Source organism: Grus americana, chromosome 6 (assembly GCF_028858705.1).
Source record: "Grus americana isolate bGruAme1 chromosome 6, bGruAme1.mat, whole genome shotgun sequence".
NCBI classification, from domain to species: Eukaryota; Metazoa; Chordata; class Aves; order Gruiformes; family Gruidae; genus Grus; species Grus americana.
In genome coordinates this window covers 13,534,148-13,558,413 of record NC_072857.1, presented here as the reverse complement: position 1 = coordinate 13,558,413, position 24,266 = coordinate 13,534,148, and the positions used below count along the sequence as shown (strand labels likewise).

Here is a 24,266-nt window from a genome sequence, read left to right as displayed (position 1 = left end):
GGAAGCAAGATGTTTGGTGCACAGACATGCATACCTGCACGGCAGCCCCGAAACAAAGCAGAGCAATTTGCAAGGTCAGATATCAGCGTTGACATTGACCACAAAACCATTAGATGCAAAAATCCTGTCGTTTACATATAGCTAGCTTAACTCACTAATATACAAGTTAATCTTTACAAACAAAAATAGACCATGCACAGTAGGATTATATTACCTTAGCATTAATGTAAGATTAACTGGGTTCTAGAAATACTGTAGTAGAATCATATTGGTTTGGCTTAAATTGACATCTATAAATTTCTTTCAGGTTAATTACACACTATATAACTAACAAGTTCATTAACATGTTCAAGCTTAAAGCATTTCAGTGAAAACATAAGGAAAAAGACAATAGGATACCAGCCTATATTGGGTTACTATTACATTGATACTTCTTCCCCCACCTTAATGACTTTTAACAATAAGGTATTTCTAGAAATACATTAACCTTCAGGTAATTAAATATCGTGAACTAAAATGAAATCACCATCTCCCCACAATAAAGTTTGTTAAAACCCGCGTAACAGACATCTGTAACTGAAATTTTATAGTCAGTGTATGAATCTTGGTGGTGGTGGACCAAACTCACACCAACTGTGATTCTGGTACACTGCATTTATTTTTCAGAACAAGGGCTGAAGACAGTATTTCAGTTAATGTATTTTCACTAAAATAAATGAAACGCAACAATAATTACATAGAACACTGATGAGCTAACCCTGAAATCCAGCCTGCTTAAACACTTTGGCTAGAGTAAAAAAGCTTCATCCAAAATTGAAGCTGAGCAGGTAACTATAAAAATGAGCTACAGCTGAATATCTACCATCCCTTTATGGCTCTGGTATCATATCAGCTTCATTTAATCAATAAAAAGTTCATCTATTTATCTTAAAGAGCTATGAGCCAAGTTCTGAATGGTAAGTTGAACTCCTCCCATTTTTAACCAAAATTTGAAATATTACAGATAATACAAATAGGTTATTTCATAGCTCAATATAGCTCAAAATAATCACATTTTGAACCCAAAAGCCTCTCTAATATTCACATGAAGATTCCACTCTACACCATTGAAATCAATGGTATTTTGGCCAATGATTTCATATGGATGAAGACAACCAGCCTCTGCACAAATAGCCAAATCAATAATGACAACATCTATGTGAGTTTAAAAGATTAAAGTACAGTGTATTAATCAAGTATGAGAACCAAACAGGAAAATTTTGCCCATCTGTCTATATTTCTCATAATGTTTTCTCACTATTGGATTAAAGGTGCAGAATTAAGCCCAAGATGCTATGTTCCACTTATTACCTCATATACCTGTATTTTGTCACTGTGCAAAATAGACCCTGTAATACCATTCTTCAGCCTTGATGTAATTTGTAATAGCTTCTTTCTCACTTTTAATACCACATGCACAGCTATGCAATTACTACATAAATGAAGAGGGCCTGGAGATCAACTATATTTCATTATGTTTGAGATGACAAACAAATCTTTCATACAACAAGTAATGTATTGGTTGAATATATGGTATGGTATTTGATCAGAAACATTAACTATCCTGCTGTTTTCAGCATTGCGCAGAAAAACTCCTGCATGTGGTAAGCGTAATGAGATTTTCTATTTGTACTGTACACTTAAAGCTGCACATTAATGATGCTCCTTTAAAACCTCAACCTTTCCATGATTTTGGGCTGCTTGAAAAAGTTTCCTACAAAATGGCATTTGCAGCTTGTTAATTGATGATTGAAAATTTAATGTAAAACCTCTACAAAAAAGAGCTGCTATCTCTATTGGAGGGTTTAGTATAGAAATGGTATACTGTTGCTGTACCTAGCTGTAAGAAAATCAGATCATAGAGTCACTAAACAGTCTACGATGCTACTGACTACTTCACTGTGACCTAGAAAATAGAGACTTGCTCTCCTGTAGCTTACCATCAGTGCTATAAAGCAAAGCACAGCAGCCCCACACAAGCTGATTTAATGAAAGTAAAAATTACAGAAGTTCAAAAACTATTTTCCTGCTAACAGTGAAATGCCGAGAATCAGAACTGAAGCATGCAGAAGAAAAACAGAAGGGAAACAGGGTTGGAAACGGGGAGTGTGTCAGGAATCCAACAGAGGACAGGAAAGAGCTCATTCCACCTGGCAGTGTCTTGAAAGGGCAATCAGAACAAGGGAAAAAGGAAAAAATATTGACCCTTAAAGCTCCAATGCCTACATGTACTCACCAAGTGGAGGAAAGCCCCGAGCAGGGCTTGTATCTCGACTGCTCTCACGGCTGGTATCACGGCTGCACCCCTGACTCATGCTGGGTCGGGGGATACGACTGCTCCGTGCTAGCATGCAGCATGGAGAGTTTCAGAGAAGGTGAACAAGTTTAATGAGGACAGAAAGCTCAAAGTCAAGTCACATTTCTGTTAGTTACGGTAATTATTACATTAGTAATTATAATTTGCAGCAGCCTGGCTCAGGCTCTTTACAAACCAACTATCTTACAAGCTGAGCTGTTTGTGATGTGAAATTTCAGCAGGATTAAGCGTCTGGGTGACAGTCTGCTTTTTTCCTAAGCAATCCAGGTTTTGTTATTCAAGTAGAGCACGAGTCTTCAATCATTTAGGGGAGCTCTACTGTTACAAAACATGCAAAACAGATGAGGCTGAAACAAACCCTTCTGGAATATTTTTTCCTTAATTATAAGATAAACACCCTTCTGGAACAAAATAGCAGGTCAAAAGTAGTCACAATACCAATATACTATTTTTGCATGAATTTGCCTTTCACGAGGAAAGTTTTGCCATGAACAAATATCCTAAGGAAAAAAGGTGTATTGTACAGACTTGTAGAGGTATTTCTCTCAAATGAAAGATACTGGGAAAAAGCATTTAGAACCTGAATACTCGAAAACTGAGTGAAAAAGTGGTTTGAATTTTAAGACAGCAGCTCCACATCTTTAACAGAAACTAATTTCGGCTCCTCAAACATTTCTAAAACCTTATATTTATGGTTTTATATGCAAACAGATTGAGACATATGCACACTTAAGGGGAGCTTTAAACTATATTCTTTACTTTGACAAAACCCTACACCAACAAGACTGTTATCTTTGATCTGGCAGCTATCAAGTGTTCAATTTCCCACAGGCTCCTGCCCGTCAGCTGTGTCAGAGGAACTCATCATAGGCACACTCTCTGGCCAAATGCAAAATAGAAGAAGATTAAGCTCCTTTCATAGTAAAAAGCAATCCTACTGACTTTAGCTGAAGTTCTGTCCAAGTAGGAAAAACAGAGCTTAGTCCTTAAAAGGTTGCTTAACATCAAGGATTTTAATTTTATGATTTTATAAAATGAGCAATTTAGGTATTTAAAACTGGATTATTCCTCTGTAAATTGTGTGTTATTTTGATATGAAACATGTTTGCTGAAAGTTATTTAGTAAGCTTTATGCCAGTAGAGAATACAATGTTTTCTTAGGTAAAAGAATAGCAGTTAATTGTCATTTTAGCTTGAAGAATTTAATGACTAAAGAGGGATTTCCTTTGCTGTTTTGAAAAGGCAGTAGCATACTTTAAGTGTTCACAAAAAGCCTTTAAGTAATTGTCCAATGCACAGAGTAATATCTAATCTACCAGCTTTGATGACAATGTAGTAGAGACACACACACATAATGTGAGCCTGCTTTATACTCATACTTTACCAGTATCCTTGTATTTATAAAAATAGTGCCATTTGCATACTTCAGAATATATATTTTTAAAAATCTTTACTGGTTTGTATACAGACCTGAAACGCCTAGACTCAAGTTAATGAAGTTCCCCTGCAGTGCTTCTGTGGGCTCATATGCACTAGATATATTAGTATCCTTTCAAGCAAAACAGTACAGAACAAAATAGAAACCTTCATATTTAGGCTTTAAAATTCAAATATAAACTACTGCCAGATTCTTGGTTTGTCAAATCCCTCCCAGTTTTGCAAAACTCAGCTCATATCTCTCAGATGAATTAATGGTTCTGATGGTTGACCTTTGATGTCAGACAATACAAGATGAACTATTGACCAAGTTGATTAGATCACCATAATGACTAAAACTTCTGAGTTAGATGGTCTTATAAATAAAACAGACTAAATAATATGAACTGGAATATGAAATTAGGGTCCGTGAGTACAATAAACCCACCTCAGATATACAAGGAAAAAAGCTGACAGGTGAACTACAAGTGAAAGTAACACTCTAAAGTGTTCCACACAAATACTTGCTTGAAATTGAGGACTCTAGAAGGAAACTTCTCATTCTTGGGTCTCATGCTTATATGTAAATAATGGCAGCCTTCACCTCAGGTTTGCACAAGCAGTTATTTCTCTTAAGTAGACAAGATCTGTCAATCTTTTCTATAATACAACCCTACTAAAACCAGGAAAGGCTCTTTAGAGAGGGAGAGATGTGAATGATTAAAATACACTGATGGATGCACACAGTACCTTCTCCTTCCATAACAGCTAACAGCAGCAGCATGAAGTATGAAGAAAATGCACTTTAACTGGACGAGAACAGGCTAGTAGGACAACGCTACAGATGAAGCTCAATATTGACTGCACAGAGCATCCAAAACCAAACACTGGTTACTTCATGAGTAACAGTCAAACAAAAAATTTGCATGTTACTGGATACAGATACAAAAGCAAGGAAACAAAGAATGGATTGAAAAGAACTGAATGATGAGTCTGTTCTTGACTCCCAGGCACCTGCCCCACATTTTTACTGCTGTGTTGTAGGGAAGATTGGATATCAGCTGTTGAGAGTATTTTCTCTTTGGGCACTGCAAGCTGTGTTGTCATGTAGACAAGTCTCTTGCACTGTCACAGCCTGTCTTTGCAGTGCAGGCAGCAAAGGCAGAGAAGACAGATATAAGTCTTAATTTCAGAATTCCCCATCCCCAAAAGTCAAACAGAAACTAAGTAAACAAGTAGCAAAATTGATTAAAATGAGTAGGCAGGATGAAAAAACACCACCAGCAGAACTCGATACTGCCCTTGTTTACCAATCTACCACTTGAAGGAACCTGTATTTCATTAGGGTGTGATTTTTAATGACTCTTAAGTGGAGACTAAAAATCAGCAGACACTTCCTTTACATTAATACAAGCATTTTAAAGAGCCTGTAAATGCTGCCAAAACAGCCAAAGGAAAGCTCTGCAGTGGGGTACACCCAGTAGAGGCAAGTCAGGAACTGCTTTAAGCTTTCCAATAAACACACACAGAATAATGCCAACAGAAAGAGTGCTGCTGCACAAAATTGATAGCCAGCTGTGCCTGCTCCAGTTTTTGGAGTATGACAATCTCAAATCTCTTACTCCTTTTACATCCAACTGTGCCACACAATCTGCTGAACATCCAACAAAATTAACTTCAAGCAGATAAACTTTCAACCCATTGGAAATGGACATCATCTTTTCTGGAAAGATGTCCTGCAAGGGGCCCAAAGAAAAGCCTGAAATTAAGCGGACTACGCTCTTCCTTCCACAACAGGGTATCACCACTAGTAAATGTCCACTGAGTAGAGACAGCAAAGGCAAGCTTAAGCACCACAGAGCAGGGCCATATAGGTGACCATGCAGGACCTCAGCATGCCAAATGGCCTCATTATGCTGCCTCTTGGAAAACAAGGTATTTCTTCAATGTTTCCAGCATACAGAAGGAACCGGTGGTCATCATGGAAATCTAAGCTAACAGCAAGTACTGAATGCTAGTGGGCATCCACATGCAGAGGCTGTATTAGCTTGCCACTGCCCCAGGAGGGCCGGAAAAACTCCAGTGGATGGTTCCTGCCTAAAGCCCAACTGCAGGCAGGGACCCACACCCTGTGCTTACTCTTGCGCAGGCAGCATTGGTCTGAGTGCAACTCACAGTCACCCCTGCAAAACTACACACGTCAATGGATAAGTTATGAACAGGATCCAGGAAATACTCATTTCTAACAGCCTGAACAGCACGATGGTTCAACACCCGCTGCACTCCAATGCAACCACAGACTTAAGAGTTGTTTCAGACACTGGGATAAGCACTTGTGAGTCAAACAGATATAGCCCCATAAAGCCTAAAGTATTGCATGTACGTTTGATGTCACACATGTGCTCAAGCACCTTCCTGAATCAGACTCTGAAAAAGTTTATCAACATACTTAGGACCAAGGTGAGTGGGAGTCTATTTAATGAAATGAACAAATGAAAGAAGTGTCAAAGAAAGATAGGGACTGAAGCAACACAGTAAGAAAGCATAAAACACTGTTAGCTACTATGTTATAACGTAATAAATACAACAGAATAATGGTAGAAAGATGACAGCTCAAAAGCTATCTCCATCCAAACCAGTATTACCATTTGCAAGATCCAATAAAGACAATTTCTGCACCTGAGCGCTAAAGGCACCACAAGTGCCAGATTCTCCCGCTGCCATGACAGCTTGAAAGAACAAGCTGTGGCCATCAACCCGGGGGGCAGGTGGAAGCCACACATCTGATCAAACTGTCAGCTCTCTCCCACTCCCAAAGAACAAGCACTGACTATATTCACAGGGAGCACATCAGAGCCACAAGGTTACAAATTACACTTTCAAAAGAATTCAAGGCTCCCATAATATACCTGAAAGCAGTCAACCCAAGAGTGAGGATTTTACACACAGCAATTTCCCTTCAGATGCTCCAGACTGATCAAATCAGACCACACAATGTGATGATCAGCCTAAACGTATGTGATGGTACTATCCATCATTCTTTGTTTCCTCCTAAAAACATTGTTCTTCTGCAGAGTGATAGCAGAACAATTACCTCTAATATTTGGGAAGCACTTTACATTTTAAGAGCAACGAACAGAAAAGCACAATGTATTCATACAGAGGCCAAAAAATAGATCAGACATGAGAACACTACTGAATTTGGAAAAATAGTCACAATAAACATGCAATATTTATGAACCATAACAGCATATGCACTCAGATGCTTTAAATTCAATATACTTGAAGAATGAATACGATACTTCTCTATTAGCAACTCTAAACAGAAAGGTAACTTAAATTTAAAATACAATTGCTAAGGCAATAGTTAAAAATTTAATGGCAACAGCAAGGACATGTCAATTTCAGTCTACTAGTAAATACTTTGGAGGTATAACATAATTTAGTAACAGTATTATACAAAGTGTTCTTCTACATAAGCTTCAAACTTCTGAAAACATTTCCATTTGAAAAAAGAAAACAATATTACCTTGTTGAAACAGCACACTGAATACCTTTTCACCTCAATTCAGATACACAAAAGTTTATATATAACGATGCTTACTCACCTGACAAAAAAAATGAGACTGCTGATAAATTTGAAAATAAAAACTATTATACAATATTTACATAACAGTCAAAGACAACAATATTGGAAGAGTAATTAAAGCATAAGTGTGAAATGCCATCTAAGAAAGTAGCTCCAAGATATTGAGGATGAGAGAAGTAAACCATTTAAGCTGCAAAATTTCTAAACTACTCGAAGAAGGTGCTCTTTGCCCTTGATTCCAACTGACTGTAAAGATTGCTCAACTCATTTCAGATTAAGCCATTGATGCCAAATGAGGTATTTTTTGCTGTGATGCTTATTCATGACAACTGTTTTTGCTGCCTGATCTAATAACATCACTCACATTGAATTTCAAACAGAAGGCATGTCATGACATCTTTAGGCCTCCTTTGAAACTATAGCTCAACCTGGAAAATTAAAATTTCTCTCCTACAAACTAGTCACATTAACTTGCCAGATGAAAAAACTCAGAAGAATAACAGTAACACATAAACAGTTTCCTATTCAACAAGAAAGTCCTTCTTTTGAGCACGCCAGTCAGCGTGTCACTGCAGTCACTATTCTTACCTAGTCCTATTCTGTTGGGACTTGTCTCTCGACTGCATCCCTGGCTCCGAGGGATCTTGCTGCGCTTCTCTGAAGATGATGGCACCGGCTGGACTCTGGATGTTCCACTGCTCAGGCCACCATAGGTGCTTCCTAACAGCTTACCCGGAGAACTAGACCGGCTGCCAGCTAGAAGAGAACCAGAAATAAGGAAAAAAAAAACCCAAAACAAAACGACAATGAAAACCCTTCAAGATTTTAAATACTCTGACAGCAAAACTGGAACATAATCAACTCTATCTAAGAATTTGATCCAAATCACTCAGAAAACTAATGGGAGCGTTCCCCATGGGCTTTCGAAGAAGACTGAGTGAAGTCCAAGGACAATAAACACTGACATCAGCAACCCTGCCTACATGAGGCACGCTGGGACCAAGACCAAAGCAGACACTGCAGCGTACGAACACCCCAGCTGGCTTCACACAAGCCTGTGGAGGTGCCAGGAGCAGCCTTGCTGCAGCATCGAATTCACAGGCTGCTTCACCTCCTCACGAATCAACACAAATTAGCCAACATGGAGCACTGTGCTGCAGCAAGCCGGCTTCTGGCTTGGGTAACCTGCTGCAAGGTAGCTCAGGCATCTTCACTGCAGTGGTGGTGTTACTTTCCTGCAATAATTCAGTCAAGGGAAAATTTAAAAAGTACCATCTTAACAGCAGATCAGCATGATAAAGGGTAAACCAAGTAAGCCTGTCACATTTGTAGAGATGTTGGCTCACACAGGTCTGACTGGTTAAACTTAAGCTATTTAGTTTTCAGTTGGAGAAAATTTGTAGCAAGTTGAGTAGTTGGCCTGTTTTATTTCTTCTTGTCTACTTGAATAGTTCATGGCAAGTTTATATTTCTTCTAAGCCATGTTGTCTGCAAGACAATCTACTAACCAAGGTTTATTTACCTATTTACATTCCAGTTGCAGTAGATATTTCTATCTGAAATAATCTTGCTGTTTAATTCAAAGAGCTAAATACTACCTTTTTTTTTTGTGCTGTGGATCTTCATTTGTTAAGTTGTTTGAAAATTAAGTAATGCAAGCTTAAATTACAAAGAACTGTGAGAGTAATAGATTCAAGACTTTTTTTGCTTCTTCAGGTATATAACAATCACTGAAAATTTACTGCTGATATTACCATTCCTGACATTGAATTTATTAAAAAAGCCAGGAAAGTATATTTTAAAAAGGTTGCAAGAACATACAGGGGCAAGCTCACATCTGAACCAATATTCCTGTTGAGTATCTACATCTCACAAAAATTTCAGTTCCAGATACTATTATGACTAGGAAGAGTTAAAGAATGCTCTTCTGTCTTAAATTAAGAAGATACACAAGTCTATTAATCTGATTGACAATACCATAACACATCTTATTTTAACTTACTTGCCCCCTCCAATTTCTTGGCCAAAGCCATCAAATCATATACTCCAATACTGTATGTGGTGCTGGCTCCCCGCCCCACGAAAAGTGAGAATACCTGTGACAGATGCCAGTCTCACACACAGCATCCACCCCCTGAAAGCAAATACTCCTCTCAGTTACACTGCTGCAATCTCACTGATGTCAGCAGGGTTGCACTCAAGTAACTGGAAGAAGAATTTAGCACCTCAGGTTTAAGATGCAGCAATGAGCCAGCTTCAATATGCAGAATGTATGCTTACCACGTTTGAATACTATGAGAAAGCAAAATCACTTGCCATACACGTTTGGATTTATGACTTTAAGAAAATGCTTTTTAAGTCTCATAGTTAGGAGAGAGTGAGGAAAGCTTAGCAGTTAAAAAACATGAAGGAAATAACGTGAGAAAGCAAGAAAGGGAAAATGTTTCTTACCACCAGCAGGATTAGCTGATCTGGATCCTTGATTATGAGGGCAGACCAAAGGACAGGCAAAAAGTGGATTAAAAGACAGCAAGACAATACAGCGTTCAGCATGCGGTTTATGCTGTACACAATACAGACAGATTTATTCACAAACATGTCACTCCTAAAGTCTCTGCATAATGCAGTGAGTTAACGTGCAGATGCAACTAAATTTCCCAAGGTTGATCAGCTTCTTAGCTAAATATCAACCAATACAGAGACCCAAGTTCTGCTCTAAATTACACCCCAGCCCAGTCTGCAAAATTGCAACAGGGTTATCCGCTGTGTGGGCATGGAGAATTTGGTCCTGTGACTGGATATTTGCATAAGTTATTTCATGCAACGTTCAGCTTAAGGATAAAGATCACATCTGGTTGGGCTAGGCTGGAATCAGGATTCAGCAAACTGGACCAAGGGAGAAGGTTCAGATGTGACCATCCTAATGCTTCATAAGACATTCTATTAAAAATTAAGGCCATAATCTTCAAAATTTTTGGATATTCAGCTATTCCTTAAACACTTCTGAGACTTGTCTCATCTGGTCTGATCATTTTTCACCGAACTAAGCGTAGGAAAAAAGGTAATTTCTGGCTTTGGATCAGTTTTAGGTTCAAAACTGAAGGAATCGATTTAGATCAGCATAACAAAGCCCAATTCCTTCATGACCTCAAGGTAAAGATTTCCATTTGGCCTCATCCTGAATATAACACTTCTCTCTTCAGCTCTCCCAGCCTAACACAATGCTATAAACTGCTTCCCCATCCCTCCAGCATGACAGAGCAAAGCAATGAGAGCATGAACAGAGAAGGGCTTTTAAATAAGGGTGCAAAGCAAGACAAGTCCTCAGAACAAACATGTCTTTCCACAAACCCCATCTCCTCTTACCCACAACCTTGAAGGTCCTCAAAACACGAGTGGTCTTCTCCCTCCCCCCAATTCCTTTTAAAGTTTGAGTGACAAAATTCTCCTTAGATACACATGACAAATATGCCACAGCACTGTATGTGTGGCTCCTAGGGAAAACCATGCCTTGCCAGGAAGCCAGAGAGCGCAGATGTGTCATGTGAATCAAAGAGCAGAACTCTCTTCCTCGTATCTACACAAAATAGATAATGTCCTATTTTAAACTGATGCCAAATCACATTAATTTAGACAGCTCACGTGTTACACAAATACAATCACATAAGCAGGAAAAGCTTGGCAGGGCAAGAACCCAGGACAGCATTCAGCTACAGACACAGAGGGTGTCTCAGTGGGACTCAGTGCAAGTTCAGTCCTACACATCACAGCAATGTGAAATTCTGCTGCGTAAGTGGTTAAAAAAAGCAGCAAGGAAGCGTTCAGATTTGGGGTCCTATTTGTCAGCAAAAGCACACACTGGCTGAGTGGAGATTCCTTTTATTACATGTCCAAACGTTATTTGGCAGAAACGAGCCCAATCTTCAGCCGATGCTACCACAATTCAAGAGAAATGTATTAATAGCTATTTGTTCTCCTCCCCCATAAATAAAATACTTCTTACGCTGGGACTGGGAAACTACTTTAGCCCGGCTGCGGCCTCGGGTATCTGCAGGCGTTGAGGTGACGCTTGTGGCACTGCCAGAGCTCTGTCTCCTTGTACGGATCCGACCTGGAGGAACGCAAAGACAGTCAGACTGTTAACAGGTTTCTTCCAAAGACAGCAGCAGTGTCTAACATGCTGTTCTATGCTTGCGGGGCTGCTGTACACACAATTAACCAGAGTACAAAAGAAAACTTTTACAGGGAGAGGCAACATCTTTCATTAGACTGGCTGAGACGCAGGGAAGGGAGTGGAAACACAGTCACAGTCCATGAGTCTGAAAACTGCTTTCTGTAATGCTATCAGCCGGTTTAATTAAAAAAATATTATCTCTCTCTAACCTTTACTTCTATTCTATAGTAGTTTCTTTACAAAGGATCAACAACAAAAACATCAGTCTCCTAAATGCTGCTTCCTGTATCAAATTATTACTTTCTGACAAGGCGATCACGCTTTCGGAGACGGGTGTGACAGATGCCCCCACAAATTCCATCGCTGGGATTTCCAATTAGCAGTTTGGTGCTTTATATCCTGCTCTACAGGCACAGGCTGGCATGCACTCCTGCGAGTCTGTCAACGCAGCCTGACTACGCTTTTATTGCAGGCTCATTGAATTTTCCCTGCTGTTTACGGATCCCTCATATTTATCCCAAGATCAGTGTAACTTTACTTGTAATGGAGAGTCCCATTTAACACAATCAACATTGTGGAAAAATGATTCCATGTGCCTGCTCTTTGTTTAAGCAGAGAATGGATATAAAGTCTCAAAGTGTTCTTGGTCCTTCTTCTGTCCTTTCCTCATGAAAAAGCCACAGAAATTTGAGCTAGAAAACCTTACAGGGTCATCAGTTCATCCCCATCCTGGGGCAGGGCTGTTTCCTACAGAATGTTCTTTCCAGTGCTAAGCTTCAATTATCTGTCTCTAGTTAATGGGAAAGAAATGATAATTAAGAACGTCACAAAGAAAGCCTCCATCAGTACTTTTCAACAAGTCAGTTCTCAGCCAAATCTGAAGCTGTTTCTCAGGACTAATGCCAGTGCTATCCTGCATTCAGAGGATGACTTCAAGTTTCAGGCACAATAATAAAAGGAAAAAACCACAACAGGTAAGAGAAGAGTTTAGACAACCGCACCCACCAGTTGTAGATATTCATCTCCCTGCCCTTTGTCTCCACCATAAGCATACAGAGAAGATATACACTTCCCACCCCCCCCCCCCCCCCAAAAAAAAAAATCACTTCACATAAAGGTATACATGCAGGACAAGACAACGGCAAGCAGCCCAGGCTGAACGGAGTGAGAGCTCTGTCCTTCGAGCTTTCAAAATATTCGTAACATGGTCTGCAAGTTTCTGATAGACACAAAGTGTTTAACTTTGAGAAGAAAGCCTAGACTTGTTTGCAGGGAAAACACCTAGAAGAAAGCTGTACTTCACATCTCTTCACCAGCATCTGGTTTTAAAATAGCCCCGTAGGCAAGATATCTGTATATACATTCAAACAATTGTTTGTAGAAGTGACAGAAGAAATCATTAGCACAAACCTGGGAAAATATAAACAAACCACTTTTTTTAACCACTGGCTCAACTAAACAAGCTCTGAGCACATCCTCATGGGTCCAACAGTCATGAAACTGGCTAAGCTCTTCATATCGCCAGCAAGGCTGGAGATCTCTTCTGCTCTAGGACATTATCTGCCCCTTAACAAACAGTCAGCCTGATAGACAGCTCTATACCTCTCTGCTGGCCCATTCCTCACAGGTTTGGCACATGTGCAGCTACACACAGATGAGCAGAGCCAAACGCTACAAAGAGAGCTACACACAGATGAGCAGGCTCCAAAGCAGTTGTGCACAGGAAGCCTCAAGGCCTCCTTTCACTTCTAACGTCAGGAGGGCATCACTGGTGGCAGCAGGGGTACAAAACAGTAAACAAGAAGTTAAACCTGACCAGTCTTAGGAACCAGTAATGGAATTAACTTATATCCTTCCAGAAGGCCAACAGAAACTTGACATTGCAGAAAGTCCTGGGGGGTTACTCAAGCTGAAATTCAACGTTACACACAGTAACAGACATATTATAAAACATATTTAGTAATGTGTATGGGCCAAGAATGGGTGAGAAGGGACCAATGTCGTCTCCTCTTATGCACAGGCCACTCAAGATCCTCAAAATTTTCTGTTCTTTCTGATTCAACAAATTCCTTTTTTTTTTGTTTTATCAGCAGGTGACTAAGAAGGAGAAAACTGGGACAATATGTAATAAGTGCTCTCCCACCTTAGAAAATACAAATCCTAAAATAATATATTAAGAGAAACCACGATTAGCCTCTGATACCAATTCCGGGGGCTTTAAGAAAAAAAAAAAACTGAACCAAAGGGTCAAACTTAATTAATACGTGATTATCAGCAGGATTAGAAATAGAGAGCTCGGTCCTATTTTGAAACCCCTGACAGTCAGCAGACAGACTCCTACCAACTTCAGTAATTTCTGAATGAATGCCCAGGAACAAAGTTCTGCTTCCTTTTGGACTGGTAGATTTGCACACTGATTTTGGCCTAATGGGTGTCAGAGAAAATCACGTGGGACGAAGAGCTGCTCTTGCACAGGAGGAACAGTCCCAACATCAATACTGGTTTTCTCATCCTTCTAAAAAGGCTGACAAGCATTTGAACTAACACTGTGTTGGACTTGCATTGTGCAAATGATAACGGGAATAGCAGAAACTGGAAATTCATGACAAATATGATGCAATGCTATGAATACTGCAATAGCACAGTAACAGCTCACCCTAGGAGTACTTTATTTTTTAAAGTCCATGGGATAAAATAAAACATGAGGGGGAAAAATGCCTCAAATTCAAGGTCAAATTCTTCACACAGTTACAAGGAAAGAGTGCCATCTGGTATCAGCTATATGTATCCCTTGAAGCATGAATTGTTAATATACCTTCCAAAGTTTTATTTTCTGAACTATAAAAACTATGTGTTTTTTCATACAAGTAATTAATCCTACTTGCAGCATACAAATGGTTCAAGGTAAGTGACTTAAAGCTACTCTTCAAGAAAAAAAATTAAGATTCTAGAAGTTTTGCCTATCCAAGTACAGTTTTTAGCTGTAAAACAAAATATTACCAATTGGAACTCAAAATTGCTTTAGGCAAATCTGTAAGAGAGAAAACTAGGAGAGGAATCTGGGATGTTTCATACGTTAACTGATCTTCACACACAGGCACAAGTTTTAAATTAGTCTTGTGATATCCAAATCCTATTTGCTTTATAGTAATGTAAGATGAATCAATATTTGTCTGGCTTGAAAATCTCGAGGTTTTTAATATAAATTATACCAAATACAGCATGTATATATGTAAGTTCATCTATACAATACAAATGTCTCTACTGCATTCCCTTAAGGATTTCATCTACAAACAACAGTCTACATTCTCATCTAAGACTTATTTGCACATAGGACTATGTGTGGCTTTATCCCTATCATTCTATCCCAGACAGAAAAACTAATTTCAAGCAAGACTTTAAATAACATATCAAGTAAGTTATTCAGACTACTTTTTTGTTGTTAAATTCAAGCAAACACCTCCTGTCCCAAAACTTGTTTGCTTTCAAGTGGGTTTGTTTCCCTATCTAGCTCAAACTGCAGATGTAGCAATTCATATTTCATAACCATTACTTTTCTCCTCCTCTTAGGAGAATTACTGCATCCTGACAGCAGCAGCACAGCAAAGGAACAGACAGACTGCCCCAAGTCGTTTCCAAAAACCATAAAAAGTATTTCCGTAAAAAGCCCTTGATCTAAATACGACGTGTGACACATTGCTGTTGGTGGAGAAAGTATTCTGAAAGACTCTGTATAAATGCTTTGTGTGAAGAAACCTTTCATGGGGATTTTTAGGGGGTTTGGTTTTATTTTTTAACGTTATTGTCAGTATTTGCAACAATCAATGGACCAGAATCAATCTTGAAATGTCTAACATATGCCTAAACCTAGGAAGGTTATTTTATTTTGTTTTTTTAAAGAGGAACAAGCAAAAGAAGATTCTATGCGAATGTTTTTGTGTTGCAAGAGGCTATATCCAGCAGCACTGTTCTGAGCCCCTCTGGGATAATACTGTAGCATCTCCATCCCCAGCGCTCAGAACAGACTTTGTGAGACCCAGCCTGCGCATTACACTGAAGAAAATGGCTTTCAAATAGTCTAGAAATGGTACAGAACAGCTCTACGACTGAGTTTAATCAGTTCCATGCTGTGAATAACGGTACCTACAACCACACAAGTTATATTAAGAAGCATTGAGATGGTAATAGTCTCTTCTGCATGGATTAGGTTAATGCATTTAGGTTACTCAGCACTGGGTTTTTCCCCTGCTTGGAGAAAAATATTCCTGCAAGAGCCTCTAGGACCCCCCTAGCTGTGACACTGCTAAATGACACAGGGATATCTGTGAGACATGCATACGTCAATTAAAAACATGCTTTACATCTAAATCTGTAAACAACTTTTTACAACAGCCATTGGAATGGTTTCCATGCATATTTAGCCCATGTTCAACATTATACTAGTATAAGACCTGAGTCTGCACCATAATTTCCCCCAAGAATTACTTGGCCCTTCCTGGAAACCATCAGCATATGCTGCCTCTGGGTTCTGCACAAGAACTCCCCGCAAAGCAGAGGGTTGAGGGAACAGCAGTGACACCCCTTTGCCCTATGCCAACAAGTCAGCACTTGCACAGGGATGGACCAAGAGAACAAAGAAACCTACTACCTCAGCATTTCCATTTAAGAATCCACCGTCAGTCATACCTTTGAATCAAGCCTTGCCCTTGAGGACAAGCAAGAGCTTTAAGGCAGAGAAGAAAACAGGAATGGTGCTTTCTTAAAACTTGTGTTCCTCCCAAAGCCTTTGGTAAGGCTCAAGATGTCCAACCGAGCAGACCATTCTTTTTGAGCCTAAGTTCTCTGAAAACTATAATAAACCAGATTTTATTTCCTTTCTGGTAAATAATAATAACTATTAAAAATTGTGCCACTGACTCTGGAAACTGCTGATTTTATTCTGAACTTGCCAGTTTCACAACAGACCAGGACCTATGCTTCCTCATTTTGGGCAAGACTTGTCTGAAGGGTTTGTCTTTATGCTCCCTTTGAAAAAAGGCAGCCAGATAACAGAAACACTCTGAACCATTACTCTCTACTGAAATTCAGCATTATGCCCCTTTTTAAAATACTCCTTGAAAAGCTGTTTCATGACAAAAGTAGTAAAAAAAACTTTTCTGAGGTTTCCTTTTAATCAGGTATAACAAACATGGATTTAGGGCACAACTGCTACTTGCATAGCACTAGTTGTGAAGTCTTGACCAAGACTATAAAGGTTTAAGCTCTTACAAGCTTTCTGCCTGCAAAGCTCTTGATGAAGTTCAAGAGGTACCCACACATGAAGGGACTGGGCAATCAAGACATAATTGTGCACTGCTTGAAGACACAGCCTCACAGAGGCAGCAGAAGACGTGCACAGATTTAAGAGGTATACAGACGCACACTACCTTTCCATAAGGAAGTGCATTTCAGCAGCATTTGTCGATTGGGATGACACTACTTAAAACCAAAGGACTGATACTCAGCTCTTAACTTGTATTCTTGCCACTGGCATAACCCACTCTATCTTGCTCCTGTTTTGAGATGTCTGGCTCAAAAACAAAACACTGAGGAGAACTGAGGGCAAAGCAGATGGGAGCTGCCAAGTTCGCACAATGCTGGCTCCCGGCTGATGGGAAGGTGCAGAACTTTTACACTGTAGCTACAGAAAGCCATGATGGGAACCAGACTACAGATTTACCGTCAAGCTGAACCACACAAAAAACCACAGAGATTTGCTTTTAAATTACTTTCTGGTGACCTGCAAAAAAAAAAAAAAAAAAAAAAACCAAAACGCAGCAGCATGGGTGTGGACGGAATTTCTGCTTTATGTTCAAAGAGTGTCTCGTGCACACACAGGTATTTCCAGAGCAAGGGGATGTTTTTCTCTTCCCCTGCCCCCGCCCTTTTTCATTTTTACATTTCTGTCAAGAATATAAAGTTTTGCCTTCCCTGTAGTTCCTGGCAAACTCCGCAAGATCAGAGAGCTGGCAGAAGAGCTTTCTTAGCTCTCATCTGCAGGACACACCAAATCCTGAACAAAGGCTGGTTTTCCCCTGTCTCAACAAGGGAAATAAAGATGAAGACCTTCAAACAGTGATTAAACTCATCCTTCAAGTGCTCTGTCTGTAGTGTGCCACAGTCTTATAAACCTTCCTGATCCTCAGTCCCCCTAAGAGAATCCTACAGCAAAAGGAAAAGATGAGATCTGGTATCTAACGCAAGAGGGATGGCAAGCTCCATTTCTGAAAGTTCATCTCACAATCTTTCCCCCCCAGGCAACTTGCTGGTTTCTATTACAGATTTTTACCAAATCCAATCTGCTTCCAATGTAGCTGAATTGAAAAAAGAAAAACCAAACTAATCAAATAAAAAACCCCCCACCCTTTTGCATGATGACAATAAAGCATTTAATAAACTAAAAGTAAAGGTATTCCAGAGGACAGCTGTTGGAACAGGCTTCCACAAATATTATTACAGTCCAGGAGGGGACTGAGACCTGCATAGGGTATTTCATAAATTAACATTAAACTTTCAACATTTCAAAGTTAGGTGAAAAATAGATAAGTTTGAGAACTGGGGAGAAAGGAAGAAAAGAAAAAGAAGGGTCAGCAATGAATAAAGCAGCTCAGGATTACAGCTATCTGGAACTTTCATCTAATTTGCTATTGATACAGAAATACAGGTGTTTAGGCCAACTTGATATTCCTTATAACTGACAGATCACAAAGCACAAACACTTGCCCATGATGCAGAGCCAGCCCATCTCTCAACACCAAGATTAAGTGCCAGTTCCAAAAATAGTAGACACCTTTCCCTCTAAATAATAAATCAATGCATCAATAATAGTAAGGAAAAAACACACACGTCACAACGGCACAGTGGCACTTCTGAGAACACCACATCCAAGTTACAAGCAGCCATCAAGGATACGAGCACAGTCCCACCAGACAGTGATAGATCCCTTGAAAAGAGACTCGCATCAGGAAAAAATGGGTTTGTTGGGGGGTGTGGTGTCTTCATTATGTGTAGAAGGCTTTCTTGTTTTCCACTCCTGTCTACCTCAGAAAAAGTGATTTCCCAGTGATCTTTTCTACTTGAGAGAAATAAAGAACAAGCTTTGACAATGAGCCAGAGAACCAGACTGGGAGCCCTCCCAAACTAACAGGCTCAGTGTCTTGGAAAAAAAAGCCTTTCCTCCAACTGTCTTAGATGTAAGCCATCTCGCTCAGACAGTTAACAACAAAAAGAGAGAGCTCAGGTTTAAAGAGGTTGACTAAATATTCTTTCCCTAGAGATCATTGTTTACTGTCCTCATTTTTCTGCCATGTGATCATCTCATTCAATTCTCTCGCTGCCCAGTCTCTTCCCAAAAGCCTTTGGCAGTTGCGACCTGAGCTTTGGATGGAAAAACACAGCAAACCTTTACACATCGTGGAGCAAAAAAACACAAGCCCTGTATTATTTTTTTGGGTGGGTTTTTTGTTTGGGTTTTTTTTTTTTAATCTGTGCACGGGTCACCTTCAACCAAAAGCAGTGCTTTAAATATGGAGACCCACATACAGCTTTGTGATAAGAAGTCATAAAAGCAGACTAGTGCCTATTAGTGGGGTGGAGCTTGAAGAGAAAGTGAAGAATACCCCATGGCATCAAAATGAGCAGGACAACCATGCAACACTTCATGCAGGTCACCAGTGAACATGGATGAGAACCAGATAACACTTTGAGAACAGAGACCAGGTAGGGTGGTACGACTGTGGACACACCTCAGTTACACAGAGAGACTGCTTACCCTCGGTTTTAGTGGCAGTACCATCTTTAGGCAAATTTAAAAAAAAATAAGGAAAGTGTTAATAGGGAAAATTAGTAACATCAACAGAAGCGGGCACTATATATTAGCCACAGAAATATGCAAAAAAAAACCCCCCCACAATTAAAGAAATGAAAAAAGTTTGAGCAGCAAATCAAAGCTCAATGTCTGTGAAGAACACGCTTGCAGGTTTTCCCTCCTGCAACAACCAACCTTTGCCAAACTTCATTTTCTTTCTTTGCCTCATCATTTCTCATCGGAATGCGCAGGTGACAAATGTCCCTACTAGCTCAAAAGAAAGCAGGGTCCTTTGGGAGCAGCCATGTTTGCATCACTAAATGCATTTGCTGCTTTTCTCCTACAGTCTGTTTTAAGAGCAAGGCTAACACTGTATTCAGTCTCCTGGCTTCAAGGACAAAGTCAACTTCAGTAGATATTTTCGCCCCCCTTCCATTCTTCTTCATGACATAGGATTGTTCAAAAGCAGTTTTACCACTGAAGACAGTATGCAACGCGACTGAAAAATGGTTCCATCTGTAGGCTCAAAAGCACGCTATTATGCGATCAACTTCATATTCCGTGTTATGTTGCCTCTGCAATGTATCTAAATCTTGAACTGAGTATGAACAATTTAAATCAGAGTAAGAATTCAACTTCTGAACCAAATACAACCAACACATTTAAGTCAAGGTAAAAATATTTCAGATATGAACGAAAGCTGCCTACAAAAAGAATCTATAGAAACCATCCCTATATAATTCACAAAGCCTGTTTTATCAGACTAAAGACCAATTCCCTTGCAATAAGGGGAAGCAACTTTTCAAGTGACTCAGTGAAGACGATCTACACAGCTTAAAATCAAGATCACCAATTTCTGATTTTTCTTTCTCTTGTAAAGGTAAATTGATGAAAAGTCTGGAATTAGATTAGCATGACACCAGCAGAATGAGAAACAAGCTGAGATGATCAGCTCTGCTCATAACTGAGTTGAAGCTCTGCAAATACGGTGTCAATCACCGCCCTGCATTTCCTCCTCCGTGCCTCCTTCAATGGCATCTCCAGGAGAGAAAGATCAAATGCAAACTTTATTGTAAGAAACCCTAGGGTACCTGAAGTGATACACGATGCTTTGAGAAAAAAGTGTGATACGTGGCTATAATCCAAAAAGAGTCAGCATAAGGAACAGATACTTAGATCCTGTGTGGGGTGAAACAGGAAGGCCAACTTCTTTTTGCTTCTACATCTTTCTCTCTTGTAAAACAGAAAGCGATCAAACTCAACGAAGATGTACTATTCAAAGCATAAAACAATGGAAAACCAGTTTCAGGAAAGAAGGGAAGGAAAAGAAGGGAAAGAGACAGGGGGACACGTCAAAAGGAATTCAGCAGTAAGTATTTTCCTCAACAATGTTCCAGAATCAGAATAAGATCTGCTTTTCCCCAGAAAGAAGAGACACAGACTGTTAAACAATTCAAAACCCAAGAAGTTGCTTCAAGTCAGTTCTGTTGCAATTTTATTTTCCTTAATCCCAAAGGGCAAGAGATTGCACACTGATCCTGAAGAGCTGGTAACTATCTCAGAGATATGTTCTTCTACTTAGAGTTTAATATTCAAATAAAACTACAAGGCACTTTCTGCTAGTAAAGAAAGCTAACTGCAAGAGTAGAAGAACACGTAGATTTACCTAGTGATGCGTATGAGCCTGGGGGCAAGGCTGCAGCAGAACTGAAGGGGGTGGATGCTCCAGAAGACGTCACTTTTGACTTGGCACTAGCTGCTGCATTCACATCGACGTCACTGCGGGATCGCTGCAGAGATCCTGGTGTTGACACAGATTTTGTACTTACTGTAGATGCTGCAGATGGGAGTGGGAGATCCAGAATAAAGAAGATTAATTTTTGAGCTGTGCGCTTCAAAGAGCCTGACAAGCAGTTTAATGTACTATTTTTAATGCTCCCTGCTAGCACTGAAATACCTCAACTAAGAATGCTTTATCAGGGCAATGTGGGCTTCCCCACACTGCCTGCAAAGATATTTCAATGCTGACCTGATGCTGCCTCTAAGAACTTTATCAGACACTAACCTAAATGCTGAGATCAAAAAGGCTGCCAGGCCAGTAATAAAGACATTTCTAACAGAACCTACATGGGAAAGTTAAATCACGGTACCCATCACCAGCTTGTGAGTTGCTGGCCAAAAGAGACCTGAATGTCCCTCAGTCCAAGTTCTACTAATTTTCTTCCCAACATCTCATCTTCTCATGAGGACTGCTGTTCCCATCACTTTGTTGATGCTTACCCTCTTAAGCATGAAGCTTGTTTATTCAGCTGCAAGCAAACATGCATTTCTGTGCACAATCAAGTAGGTTACACAACAATATCTCCTTGAATCAAAGGTCTCAGTAGGGTGTACTGTGTACACAAACCAGCCAGAACCCAATCTTGGTCAGGTGTAGGAGGCAGCTTATCTTCTACCAAAGTTTTGTCTATTATATTCTGTATTAAAAATATTCTTTAAGTTATTGTATGCATTTACTTAGGACAGGAAATCTGCACCTAAATATTCCATCCGACAGTAAAAACAGATTAGCAATGAGATGGAATTTAACGCTGTAGGACTTGTGTGCAGATGATGCCTCCAGTAAGTGCTGAAACCACAGAGAATAAGTGACAAAATTGTAAAGCTGAACGCACCATTCGACTATGTAGCTGCATGTCTTAGCATCAGCAGTAGTTTATTCCAGCTACTGCGCAGCTAAACATACCTTGGCTACAATTTTCAAGACTTTTTATCCTTCCCTTCAGGTGCAAACAATAACAGACTTGCTAACTTTCAGAAGCATCATTATATCAGCAGTTGATGCACAAAACATGGTGTACAACCCAAAACTAATTAAAAATTTTACATAATAAGTTGTCATTTTAAGGAGCAGTAAACAGTGATCAAAGTTGTTCTTTGCATATTATGCTGTCTGAAATTGTTATTCTAATTCATCACACTTCCTCAGCAACACCTGAACATATTTTTCAGCTCCTGTTCTCACCTCTAGATGTAGTACTTCCAGTAGGACTTCTTTTGGCAGACAATGGACGGCTAGAAGTTAATATAAATAATTATTAAAACAAAACTAGTATTTCATAGTCATCAGTAACAGTGCTACTCTGTTCCCCCAGTACGCAATTCAGCTAATAGTAAGCTATTTGTATACAGGAACAGACTAACAAACCTTACTGTTTAAGAGTAAATACAGCACTACCATGAAATTCTTTACAAAAGTACTAAGAAAATATTAGCATGAGCATTATTTGAGCAAGAAGAGATTTTAAGAACATTTTTTGTACACTTAAAAAGTTACACCAGTAAGTTATGGATATTTTTCATATAAGTCTAACACTTAAATTGCAGATATTTGGAGCCAAAGTTGATTGTATTTCTAAGAGAAGCTAAAACATACATTCAGCAGAAGACTTACATATTGATTTTGCAGTTACAACTCAAATTTAGTCTTTTTTTTTCCTCTTATATGGAGAGAGGCAGATTTACACCTCTAGGTGTAATGCTAAACACAGAATTTCAATTCAAGCACTGTTTTAAGCACACCTGGAAGGAATGACTAACAGTATCTGCTGAGCACAAAACACTTCCTAGAAAATTATTTAGAGAGTCAAGATATTGATTATTTTAAGCCAGTAATGGGTTTTGCTAGCTTTTCATTTTAATACAATGTTAGCTAAAAAAAAAAAAAAAAAAATTGAAGTAACCAAGTTTTGAGGCCAAGCAATGACCAGATGAGACAAAGCCATGTGATGGCTTCCTCCAATTCAACCTGCAGTTGTTTAAATCAAGAGGTAGTGACATCGAAGGACTCACTTGAGACTCTCCTGGGAGCTGGAGGAGGAGCGATCTGACTGTGGCAAGGACACGATGCTGTCAGAGTTCTTCAAATGCGACTGCAGGGCCTTCTGGTAGGAAGATTCCAAAGTGTGGTACAAATGCTCTGCCTCTCTGCTGAAGTGACTGTGGAAACCCCAGTAACACCTGGAAGGAAGGCACAATACTGTGAACATTTCCCTGACATGTTTCAGGGGGCAGTGGAGCACAGGTACAGCCAGAACCCTTTTTCACTACTGGTGTTAGTGGGCTCATTAGCACAGACATTTCAACCACCTACTGCCCCTACAACACAATCAAGACATACCACCTTCTTCAACCTGTTATATTGTTCATACAGCTGCACAGAAGACAAATGAAATTAAAATAAGGAGAGAGGAATGCACCACTTGGTGCATTGTAAAAACACAAGTAGTCAAAAAAGCTTTATTACAGAAGAAACCCTCATCCCTCTGCCAGCTGTCTACTGTACACAGGAGATGGTAGACCCCCAGACTGATACTAGTTTGGGACTGGGTGCTCAAAAACTACTTCCAAAAAAATGCCAAAAGCAGAACACATGCATGGGCCTGATTCAGGAAAGCACCAGCTGCTGGTGTTTTCTTCCTTAAGTTTAACAAATAGCTTTTCTACAATGCTGCAGGGACAAATCTTCTGTACTGAGTTGAGACTGTTGACAGACTTCTGGGGAAGAAATAACAAGGAAAAGGAATGAGATGCTCCTACATATTTCCAGTCAATGCCATGCTGAAAATAAAAGAGCATTTTAAGAGAAGGGAAGAATTCCTCTCTGGTCCAAATCTCCTGGCTGATGGCTAAACACCATTCACTCTCATCACAAAGGAGACGAAGACTCTCGGCACTTTTCAGTAGGCAACTAATGGGCAGTTTAAGAGTAAGATCCTTAGCTCAAATGAATCAAGAATTGTTTGTGTGTGACAGCCAGTCTTAAGAGCCTCAGAGAAGTCACATGCATTCTCACATCACTTGAAGGAAACAAATTTCTGTCTTA

The 24,266-nt window shown here is 39.6% G+C and overlaps 1 protein-coding gene across 3 annotated transcripts in view; it reads right to left on the bottom strand.

The window, feature by feature from the left end:
- The window catches only part of CLASP1 (cytoplasmic linker associated protein 1), a 183,794-nt gene that overhangs the window by 63,192 nt on the left and 96,336 nt on the right, over window positions 1-24,266 (bottom strand). For 2 of the 3 annotated variants that reach the window (XM_054829144.1, XM_054829145.1), the window contains exons 17-21: window positions 23,234-23,401; window positions 22,407-22,456; window positions 21,048-21,218; window positions 11,365-11,472; window positions 7,950-8,117 (exon numbers count right to left, since the gene is read on the bottom strand). In XM_054829144.1, coding sequence (XP_054685119.1) covers window positions 7,950-8,117; window positions 11,365-11,472; window positions 21,048-21,218; window positions 22,407-22,456; window positions 23,234-23,401 — 665 coding nt within the window. Of the gene's footprint in view, window positions 1-2,275; window positions 2,384-7,949; window positions 8,118-9,812; window positions 9,840-11,364; window positions 11,473-21,047; window positions 21,219-22,406; window positions 22,457-23,233; window positions 23,402-24,266 lie in introns of all 3 variants that reach the window. The other variant, XM_054829143.1, reaches the window with a different exon arrangement.